The sequence below is a fragment of the Peromyscus maniculatus genome, chromosome 1 (genome assembly GCF_049852395.1).
Source record: "Peromyscus maniculatus bairdii isolate BWxNUB_F1_BW_parent chromosome 1, HU_Pman_BW_mat_3.1, whole genome shotgun sequence".
Taxonomy (NCBI): Eukaryota; Metazoa; Chordata; class Mammalia; order Rodentia; family Cricetidae; genus Peromyscus; species Peromyscus maniculatus.
This window is the reverse complement of record NC_134852.1, coordinates 6,249,140-6,260,450: the sequence shown is the minus strand read 5'-3', so window position 1 is coordinate 6,260,450 and position 11,311 is coordinate 6,249,140. Positions and strand designations below refer to the sequence as shown.

The window sequence follows — 11,311 nt, the reverse complement described above, 5'->3', positions numbered from 1 at the left end:
AGACTCAGAAGGACAAACATGGTATGTACTCGCTCAAAAGTAGACACTAGATGTAGAGCAAACCAGACTACAACCCACAGCTCCAGAGAAGCTAGTTAACAATGAGAACCCTAAGAGGAAGAGGCATAGATTACCTTGAGAAAGGGAAATTGATGAGATCTCCATGAGTAAACTGGGGATGGAGGGCTAATTGAAGGTAGGGGATGGGGAATGAGAACTTAAGGTCCAGGATTGTTGAGCTGGAATAGGGGCATAGAGGGAGAGAAATGAAACAGATACGTTGAAAGAGGAGATATCATGGGGATAAGGAGAAACCCTTTCCTAGAGAAGTTCCCTGGAATCTATAAGGGTGATCCCAGCTTAGACTACTAGCAGGAGTGGAGAGCATACATGAACTGGCTTACTCCAGTAATTAGATCAGGGAATACACTCACTGTCATCATAGAGCCTTTCTCCAGTAACTGATGGAAGCAGATGCAGAGATCCACAGCCAAACACCAGACTGAGCTCCAGGAGTCCAGTCAAAGGGAGGAAAGAAGGGTTCTATTTGCCAGGGGCATCAAGATTGTGATAGGGAAACCTACAGAGATAACTGAACGAAGCAAATGGTAACTCATGAACTTTAGAACAACAGCTGTGGAGCCTCCTCTGGACTGGACTAGGCCCTCTGCATAAGCGAGACAATTGTGTAGCTTGACCTGTTTAAGGGGCCCCTGGCAGTAGGATCAGCATCCATCCCTGGTGCCTGCATTGCCTTTTTGAAGCCAATCACCTATAACGGGACATCTTACACAGCCTTGATGCTGGGTGAAGGGCTTGCACCAGCCTCAACTGAATGTACCAGGCTCTGCTGACTCCCCAAGGCCTTACCATTTCAGAGGAGGGAATGGGGCATGAGCTGGGGGATTGAGGCTGAGGGAGACTTGGGAGGAGGGAGGAGAAGGGAATCTGTGATATGCATGGAAAATGTATAAAAAATTTCTTAATAAAAATTTTTAAAAAATCATTACCTTTGAGGTTGAACTCAGTAGTACACTGAGAATCTCAAGGCTGAGATTTATGACCAAGAAAGCATCCCCCTTGACCAGAGGCTGCAGATATTGCCAGCAGCAGACATAGGGTGGCCTCACCTTGCATACTACAACTTACAGGAGCCTACCATGCACCTGGTGCTATGGCTGTGTGTTGGCACAGATAGCCATCCCTTCACCAGCCTAACCAAGAATAAAACTGTGACAAGAAGATGCAGTGCTACTCACAAGTACTGCCCACGCCTGCACCAATTTATGGCTAACAATGGAAAGAAAGTGTCCACACCAATACCCTGTACCCTAAGAGAGTCAAATAATACACATCCCTGTTTGGTCCAAGATCCCAGACACCATATAAACTTTTTGATCAAAGGAAAAGGACAAAGGAAAGTGGATATGTAAGTGTTGGGCCTGTTAGATGGCTCAGTGTATAGATGCCTGCTGCCAGCATTGAGGGCTGACTGCTATTGACAGGATCCATATTATATAAGGAGAAAACTGACCACTGATTTTTTTCTCTGAACTTGATGCCTGTGGCATATATTCATGAGCGCGCGCACACACACACACACACACACACACACACACACACACACACACACACACACACACACTCCACTTAAAAAAGGAGTAACTAGAAAAATTAACAAATGCAATTTAAAAGTTGTACTGGCAAGTACCATCCAAAAAAAGAGCAAACAACAAGAAAGTGAGGTGCACATTTGTGACCCAGCCTTTGAGACTGGGATGAAGAAGATTATCCAATGCATTCCATGCAGGTATAGACATTGAGACCCTTCTAAGAAACATTAAAAAAATGTTGGAAAGGAGGAAGCATTTCAACTAAAAATGTGAGAAGCAACAAGGCAAAACCGCATTTAAATTTGTAAGTATTATTTGAAATACACACACCTGATGGCTACAGTATGGACCTGAGTGTGATGAGGACAGATGCAGCTGACATTGACAGGGTTGTGGGAATGTTCTCTATGTCAGCTGATTGCAGAAGGTCTAGTTCCTGTCCTAGACACAGCACTGTGGAGTCAAAACCTTGTGTGTGAGGAGCAAGGCTCCCCTTACTGCCGGACCAATGAAGTACAGCTGTGTCATCAGGAGGGCCTGCCTCCAGAAGCCACACTAGTTTCCTGTCCCCCTAGGCAGACTCTGTAGCTCTGCCCATAAGCACAGCTGCAGCCTCCAGGAGCAGATGTAATGATGTTCACCTTCAGGGCTCTGCTGTGCCTCGGTGAGTTGTAAAGATGGGGAGGGGATACAGTGGCCAAGGAACGAGCCTGTGCCCCAGCCTAGCACTGGCCCATCAGGAAAACCCAGGGTCTCAGGAGGTTCTGTGGAGGGGAGGAATTGCTTAAGGTTCAGGGACCAACTTCTCACTGGGAACTCTCTTCCAGGACTGACTCTATGCCCTGGGACCACAGTGCTGACTGGTGAGTATCTGCAGCTGTCCTGATATGCCTATACCTCTATTACCCAGGAGACATGCCTGAGCAATGTGGATAAAAAACAAGACTTGTGTGCTGATCATGCAATTGAATGAAGTGTTATGTGTTTGATATTTTCAATCTGAGAATCGATGCCTTGGTTCCTAGCTTCTCATTTCCTTTCAGGGACCCTCCCTAAGCCTGTACTCAGAGCACAACCAGAACTTGTGGTCTCCAAACAGACTAATGTGACCTTCTTGTGTGAGGGTACAACAGGAGCCAAAGAGTACTTTATCTACAAAGAAGGAAGTCAATATACACAGTTCACAGAGATTGTTCTAAAGTCTGGGAACAAGGCTGAATTCTCCATCACTAAAACTGAACAGCACCATGCAGGAAGATATCAATGTCGCTATTGGACCCATCATGAATGGTCTGAGTACAGTGACTCCTTGGAGCTTGTGGTGACAGGTGAGAGGAAAAAACTTTTGCCATCCTTGGGCCTCACTCTCAAGAAGTGAGTCTGCTCTCAGGGATGTCCTCACTCCTCACAGCCCTGGAGGATAATGAGGCCTTATACATTAATCCAATTCTAGCATCTCTCTTAGGAGCACACAGTAAACCCAGCCTGTCAGCGAGGCCCAGCCCTGTGGTGACTGAAGGAGGGAATGTCACCCTCCAATGTGACTCATGGCAGCAATGTGACAGGTTCATTCTGACTAAGGAAAGGCCACAGAAGCTCTCTTGGATTCTGGACTCACAGTATAATTCCTCAACTGGAGGATTCCAGGCTCTATTCTCTGTGGGCTCTGTGAACTCCAGTCAAAGATGGACATTCCAATGCTACAGTAATAACCTAAGCGTACCACTGCTGTGGTCAGAACCTAGTGATCCCCTGGAGCTCCTGTTCTCAGGTAAGGAATCAAAACCTTTCCAGAGAATGCTGTTGAAATAATAGAAGTGTGGAGGGAGGCCTTGGTGTGTGGTGTATGTGAGGAGACAGGGCTCCTCAGTGCATTGAAGCAGATCAGAGCAGACAGAGGGACCAGAGATACAGACTCCAAGCAGAAAGTGACAGAAAAGCCCAGGAGGTTCAGGAGAGAGTTTAACATTCTGATACTTTGTATCAACCTAATTGCCATCTACAAGTGGGACCTTCTCTGTGCCACTTTCAACCAGAACCACCTCCTTCTCTCCTGCTTCCTTACAGGGACCCTCCACAAACCCACCATCAAGGCTGAGCCAGGCTCTGTGATTGCCTCTAGAAGTGCAGTGACCATCTGGTGTCAGGGGACCCTGGATACAGAAATATGTGTTCTGCATAAAGAGGGAAGACAGAAACCCTGGGGCACACAGACACCAGAGAAGCCTGAGAACAAGGCCAAGTTCTCCATCCCTTCTGTGACACAGCAACATGGGGGACAATATCGCTGTTACTGTTACAGCTCAGCGGGCTGGTCAGAGCCCAGTGACACCCTGGAGATTGTGGTGACAGGTGAGAGGACAGTCAGAGTCTTAGGGTCAGATTCTGCCCTCAGGAGCATTCCCTTCCTACATCCTAGTGCTAGAGAACATTATGGCAGTGTGAGCTCATGTAAAAGGCTCTCTCCTTCTCTCCTAGGAATCCACACATACAAACCTAGCCTGTTAGCTCTGCCAGGCCCTGTGGCAACCTCAGGCAAAAACATGACTCTCCAATGTGTTTCATTGAAGGCATATGACAAGTTTATTCTCTTCAAAGAAGATGAGAAGTTCTCCATCTCCCTGGATTCACAGTATATACACCATAATGGGCACTACCAAGCCATGTTCTCTATAGGTCCCGTGACCCCAGTACACAGAGGGACATTCAGATGTTATGGTTACTACACGGTTACCCCACAGTTCTGGTCACTACCCAGTGACCCTCTGGAAATACACGTCTCAGGTGAGCCATCCCCATCCTTGACCAGTCTTGTTGATAGCCTGAGTCTTTGGCAGGACACTATCCCCTGGAAAGTTGCTGTTAGAGAGGGACTATAGGAAGAATCTGTTTTCTAAGCCAGAGCCCCATAGCTGGAGAGAAGCAGAGGCTTGTGCAGAACAGGAAGAGAGCAGATAGGAGTTTGGTGAAAAGTTGCTCCCCAGTCCTTAGCCTGTCACCTTTCCTCTAGGGCTGTCCAAGACACTCTCCCTCTTAAGGCACCAAGGCCATATCCTGGACCCTGGAAAGAGTCTCACACTGCAGTGTTGCTCTGACATCAACTATGACAGATTTGCTCTGTACAAGGTGGGCACAATTAACTTCACCCAGCATCATCACAAATGGACCCAGGCTGGTCTCTCCTTGGCCAACTTCACACTGGGCTCTGTGAACAGTTCTACTGGAGGCCAATACATATGCTATGGTGCACACAACCTCTCCTCTGAGTGGTCAGCCTCCAGTGACACCTTGGACATTCTGATCTCAGGTGAGCAACCAAGGAGATTTCATCAGGTAACGTCCTCTGCATAGACTTCCAAGGGGATCCTAAGAGGTGGTGGCTGGGACAAGGGACAAAGAAATGATGCAGGAACTGATGCAGAGTTAGGACAGCAGGGGAGGAGCTCGATCTGAGAAAAGATATGGAATCCCTGCTACTCAGGGGATGCTCACGAGTGGTGTCAGCTCAGAACAATGAAGGCAACCTCTCATCATTCCTCTTCTCTTTAGGACAGCTTCCCTTCACTCCTTTCCTCTCAGTGAAGCCTAACTCCACAGTACATCCAGGAGATAATGTGACCCTTCTGTGTTGGTCAAGAGAAAGAGTGAACACTTTCATTCTGTACAAGGAGGAGGCAGTTCATCAACCCCAGCGACTAAAATCAAAGTTCCAAGATCAACACTTCCAGGCAGAATTCTCCGTGAGTGCTGTGACCCCTGCCATTTCGGGAAGCTACAGGTGCTATGGTTCTCGAAACTCATCACCATTCCTGTTGTCATATGCCAGTGCCCCCGTGGAGCTCATAGTCTCAGGTGAGGTTGCCCTGAACTGTCAGTCTGACTCACAATTCAAACCTTAAGAGAGCTCTTGACGTGGCAGACATTAGGAAGGGTTAGTCAGAAGACAATTTCCCTAGTAGAAAAGTGGATGCCAGTGATGGTCTCTCAAGTCATGTCCAGTCCATGCACTATTGCAATCTAGGTTAGGATAGACAGCATGAGAATCATGGGGAAGTTCTAAGACAGATATATGACCATGAGAAGAGTTAGGACCCCTGGGTTAGCATCTAAACATCATCTTTTTGTTGTTCTGTTTCTTAGGACCCTCAATGCCCATGCCAAGAGCTGGTGAGTATCAGGCACCTCAGTGCATGGAGTATGCTCCATCCCCAGGCTGCCTCACAGCTCTTACCCCAGGAAATATTCATTTCCCTGTCATTTCAACACTTGAGTGTGGGAGGCAAGCAGAAATCCCAAATGAAACTCCAGAAACACAAGACTTAGTTTAGGCTACAGAAGGTGGCACCCAGGGAGAAAAGATTAGTCTTAGCCTAGAGATTGATTGGGGAGGGGAAGGTGGACAGCAGGAAACCAAGAAACTCACCTCCCCATCCTGCCACAAAGACTCTGAGAATCAACTTCTCACCTGCATGGAGTGAGGATCCAGAAAGCTGAATATTCTATTGAAAGGTGGCATCCAGAGACAGAAGTTTAGTCTCAGCCTAGAGAATGAGGGAGGAGGACGAGGTGGAGAGCAGGGAACCCAGACACTCACCTCCCCATCCCGGCACAAAGACTGGGAGAATGAAACTCTCACCTGCATGGAGTCAGATTCCAGAAAGCTAAATATTCTATTGGAAGGTGGGAACCCGATGGGGAATAGCTGGTTATAGGCTTGATACAGCTGCTTCTGGAGATACTGACTTGGCCAATCCCTTCCTTTTCTGGGATGGCTGCTGTTTCTTTGAGTATAAAGCTGAGAATCCTGGCCCACATGTCTAAGTTTCTGTCTGCTTTGGTCTGTCTTCCTGTACTGATGTCTTTCCTGATAGAGGAGGACTCCAGAACCTGACTCTGCAGTGGGGCTGTCCCACAGTGGTGGGGACATGTGCAAGTGTGGGGCTCAGGGCCAGGGCAGTGCACTCCAGCTCCTCCTTCCCAGCTTTTGATTCTCAGCTCTAGTGTGGAGAACATGGCTGGACATCAGAGTCCCTGTGTTCAACTCCCAGCTCTACCTCTTCCAGTCAGGTGATCTGAGGCAGGTCACCTGGCTGGATAGAAAACAGACAATTCCTGTTGCATGATTGTGAGGAGGGGAGATGGTGGGTGCAATGGTCCAGCATGGGCCTGGGACACTGTGGGTGCTCAGGTAAGCAGCAAGCATCCTCTCCATGATGTCACCTATGCCTCAGGACTGGAAACGTACCTGCAGGCTCTGATTGCAGCATGTGTGGTCTTCCTCCTGTTCCTCTTCATCCTCATCTTCCTCCTCTGGCAAAGGAAACAGGGCAAATGCAGGAAAGATGGTGAGTAGGTTGTGGGTTTCTGGGGTCTCGGGTGGTGGTAGGCTCCCCTGTGGGTCATCTAAGAAGGGAATCAGGACACTAGCACTATGGAAACCTCTAATGGGGGAACAGTAGCTTAGATACACTGATCTCAGATAGGAAACACAGGCTCTCAGAACCTGTGGGATTTTAGATGTTCTGTGAGCTTTACCCTGTCCTGGGACATTTGCTAACTCATGCCTGTGTTATGAAGTTCTTTTCCTTCCTTACATGGGAATATGCCTGAGATTGGAGCTTACTATCCTCCTAGATCAGACTCTTCTTTCTCTTTCAGACCAGAAAGAGACAGAATTGCAACTTCCTGCAGGAGCTGCGGAGCCAGTAACCAGGAACAGAGGCCCCCAGAAGAGGTAACTCATGGCACGAGACATCGTCCCCCACCTTCCTGAAACACCTCACTGCCAACTGACATCTTCTTGTCTCTCCAGATCCAACCCAGCTGCTGCCACCCAGGAAGAAATCATTTGTGAGATAAAGAGGGTCCTGGGGAGGGAGATGTCTGAGGAGTCAGCATTGCAGGGGTGGTGGAGAGGTTCTGGGGTCTTTGATAATTGGGCCTGAACTTCACACTATCAACTAAGGGATATCCAAACATGCCCTGTTCTCTGGTCCTACCTGGGGCGTGCAGGAAACCAGGGGTCTGAGATAGCCCTAGACTCTGCTCTGAAGACATTGTGTTTGTTCTTCTATGACAGATGCTTCAGTGGAGAAAATGCCGCCTGAGCATGGTGTGGAGCTGGACAGTTGGGTGAGATCCCTGTCTCTTTTGGCAGTGCTAAGGACTTAGGGCCCAGATTAGTCCAGGAGTCCTTATTTGTTCTTCCCCGCCAAGCCCTCAGCAAACCCACAGGTGACAACTCCCTTCTGCAAGCAACATCTGCCTCCGATGTGCTCTGGCCTCACTCTCCCTTGGTTTCCTGGGACCATCTGCTTCGTCCCTCAGGTCACCTCTTTGGCTGCTCAGCACCAGTCTGGTTGTTAATATGCACCTAGGAACTCAGAGGTCACAGGACTAAGTAATCCAGATCCCCCCAATACCCACATTCACTGACACAGCTTCACAAGCAAGCCCCTCCTTACTGCTCCTTGCATAGATCTGAGTTAGAGAAAAGAGCACTCTCCCTCATCACCTTCAATTAACATGGTAATAAATGCAGTGTGCAGTGCCAAGTGTTTGGGGAAACCAAACAGAAGAAGTGGGTGGAGTATGTGGGAACAGAGGGCCAGTGTGAAGTACAAGGGAGGGCTCTGAAATGTGTCTTTTGAGGAGGAAACCCACATGGACAAGACCACAGAGACAGACCCCTGAGAGGGCCCAACTGCAGGCAGGGGACTCGGCAGAACAAAGAACTGGGAAGAACCATTTCATTTGTAGTTCATTTTGTGTGTATGGGTGTTTGGCCTTCATGCATATCTGTATACCACATGTCCCCCTGGTGCTTCAGAGGTCAGAAAAGCATGTCACATTCCTAGAACTGGAATTACAAATGACTGTAGAGTACCATGTGGGTTGTGGGGACCTGGGTGCTCTGCAAGTGAAGCCAGTGATCTTAACAACTGAGCCAGCCATCTTCCCCGACCCATCAACATGAGTCCATAGAAGTTGGACTGTGTGGCCGGAGACAAGACAGCAAGGATTAGAATGTCAGGATTAGAAGCTGGAGCTGTAGGAAGGAAGCCTAAACAGCTCAGTATGACCATGCTGTGAAGACCCTACCAGAGGCGATGCCAAGGAGAACAGGGATACACTATCTGTACCTCACTACTTCTGTTCTACAGAGACCAACTGAGGAAGGCCCCTTGGGTGATATATATGCCAAGGTGAAACCCTCCCGGCTCAGGAGGGCAGGAGCTGTCCTATCTCCTGTCATGTCAAGAGAAGTCCTGGACACCAAAAGGGGAAAAGCAGAAAAGGACAGACTGATGGACACTCGGGTGAGTCCTGTTCCTCCCTAGCCCTGCATGTTCCCCCAAGACATAACTGCTCCTCTCACTCTCTCCTACTCCAGGCAGCACAATATGAAGAGCCCCCAGATGCGACCTATGCCCAGCCTTTCGACATGATACTCAGACAGGAGACAGCTGCACCCCCTTCCTCGCAGGCAGAGGATGCCTCAGAGGAGCCAGTCTATATGCTGCCCTGGCAGTCACTAACCCAGAGACCATTGGAAACAACATAAAGTAATGAGCCTCAGCCTGTAAGGATGGTGAATGGAGACCTCTAGGAGATTCTTGGAATTTTGGGGAACATGTCTGCATTTTGACTAACATTTCATATTTTGGAAATAAAGCAGGAGATTTCTCAATTATTAATTGAAATCAAATTAAATGGTAGGGGAGTCTTATATTAATTACTAATTTTAATGACATTACTCATCAATGCCATGAAACAGGAAATCTTACACACACAGTTGCAAATACTTGTAATCCAAACCCAAGGGAGTCTGAGGCAGGAGAATTACCTTTGTTTAGTGGCAATCTTGTGATAACTAGTGAATTTCATGTTAGCCTAGAGTCTAGACTGGGATGTGCTTCAAACATTATCACCAAAGGCTGGCTGTGGTTGTATATACCCCAAATCCTAGCACTTCGGAGGTGTTGACAGGAGGACCAGCAAGTCAATATAATTAATCTTCAGCTACATACCATAGGACTAAGTGGCCAGGTGGGAACACACTAAACCTTGTGTTAAAATAAATAAATGGGGATGGCTTGGTGGCCAATGCCTTTCATCTAAGCACTTAGCAGGTACAGACTGCATAATTTTAATGTCTGAGGCCAACCTGGACTACATAGTAAGCTCCACAAAAGCCAGGACCAGATATAGAAACCCTGTTTAAAAAATAAATAAATAAACAAGGGTCAATAAGATATCTCAGAAGGTAAAGCCACTTACTACCATGCCTGATTTCCTAAGTTTAATCAGCAGGATACATATAGTGGAAGGAAAAAATTGACTCCTATGATTTATTCTCTGACCTCCACCTAACTTCTTGGTGTGCTCCCAAGACTCAGTAAGTAAATAAAGTAATAAAAAACCTAAGAAATAACTACAAATAAAATGTGTATAAGTTGGTTTAGACTTTAATCTCAACAATTCTGATCACAAAATAGGAAATACAATATGTACATTGGTTCCATAGTATAATTCATTGAGAGACAATAGCTTTTTCTGTAGTAGTAAGATAAAGATTAGCCTTGTCAAATGGCATTGCATTTATCTGAAAATTCCAGAGCTCATTCTTAGACTTACAAGTTCTTCTTCTTCTAGTGGTCATTAGTTGACAGTAGTTCCCTGTCTAAGCATGGGACACCATGAAAAGTTTCTTCTTCCATACTGATATGTTCATTGATACTGCTTTGTTCTGATCTTGTTCATTTCTAGAAAAACAATCAAGCCATTTCTGGGAGAAATTATTTCACTCTTGAAATCCTGATGTTTTGGCTCTTACATTCTTTCTGTTCCCTCTTTTGTGATGTCCCTTGTGTCATAGAACCAGGAACTGTGATGTAGATGTATCTGATGGGGTTAGAAACGCTATGATCTGTTCATCTCTGAATTGTGTCCCAGTGAGGATTTTTGTGATGATCTCCAGTTGCTGTAAAGATAGACATTCTAGATGTGGTATTGATACTCTGAAATGATATACACTTAAACAACACAAGAGAACTGATTCATCAGGTTGTGTTTGCATATATGAACACACACAGGCACAAATATATAGTAATAATAACAAAGTAAAAAGTTATCACCTTTAGAAAGACAAGAAGTTAATCCTCATCAAGAGGGTGAGATTTCTGATCCCTGTGGACCCAATGGTAAATTCAATAGAATTTGATGAAGTCTATGAATTGATAGAAATTTTTGAATATGTTATTTTATTGGGAGTAATCATATGAAGCTATGAAGGAGCAAATGACAGAAGCTGTTGATAGGACAGCTGACCTGATGAATGATGACATGGATATGTATCATTTGGATACAGGCATGGAAAGAAATTCATGGTCGTCATTGCTACATATGTACATCATGAAAGAGGAAGCAGAAAGAATATAAGAGCCAGAATATTGGGCAGGCCAGCAAATGTTATCTTCTGTGTCTAACCCTGACATTGTAAATGTGAATGTTGCAGCCTCCACTGGGTATGTAAAATATTTGGCCTGTCAGCAGTTAATTATGGGTCAGATAAAGACTCAAGGGACTCTACCATGAGTTCCTTGTGATAACTTCTGGATGAAGGAGACTTATTGTCTTCAGTTGTTCAATTCCAATGATCCAGCATGGTCCTATAGTTCCAAACACATGATCTTTGG

General features: G+C 46.4%; 1 protein-coding gene across 3 annotated transcripts; it reads left to right on the top strand.

Moving 5' to 3' along the window:
• Positions 1-2,170: 2,170 nt before the first annotated feature.
• Positions 2,171-9,306, top strand: LOC143272677 (paired immunoglobulin-like receptor B). Of its 3 annotated transcripts, none has more exons than XM_076568616.1 (15): positions 2,171-2,277; positions 2,441-2,476; positions 2,657-2,941; positions 3,079-3,384; positions 3,681-3,965; positions 4,092-4,397; positions 4,624-4,920; positions 5,163-5,465; positions 5,754-5,780; positions 6,845-6,958; positions 7,272-7,347; positions 7,426-7,463; positions 7,693-7,745; positions 8,777-8,932; positions 9,007-9,306. In XM_076568616.1, exons 1-15 carry the CDS (start codon positions 2,244-2,246, stop codon positions 9,175-9,177), a joined length of 2,487 nt encoding a protein of 828 aa, XP_076424731.1. In that variant the 5' UTR covers positions 2,171-2,243; the 3' UTR covers positions 9,178-9,306. The 3 variants fall into 3 exon arrangements, with proteins under 3 accessions (XP_076424731.1, XP_076424728.1, XP_076424733.1); XM_076568613.1 differs by having other exon boundaries at positions 3,067-3,384; XM_076568618.1 differs by lacking the exon at positions 5,754-5,780 and having other exon boundaries at positions 3,067-3,384.
• Positions 9,307-11,311: the final 2,005 nt, after the last annotated feature.

Coding starts and splice junctions, on each gene's coding strand:
- LOC143272677 (XM_076568613.1), top strand. CDS start 2,244: ATGATGTTCACCTTCAGGGCTCTGCTGTGCCTCG. Junction 3,385..3,680: donor CCTGGAGCTCCTGTTCTCAG/GTAAGGAATCAA, acceptor GCTTCCTTACAG/GGACCCTCCACAAACCCACC. Junction 6,959..7,271: donor GGGCAAATGCAGGAAAGATG/GTGAGTAGGTTG, acceptor TTTCTCTTTCAG/ACCAGAAAGAGACAGAATTG.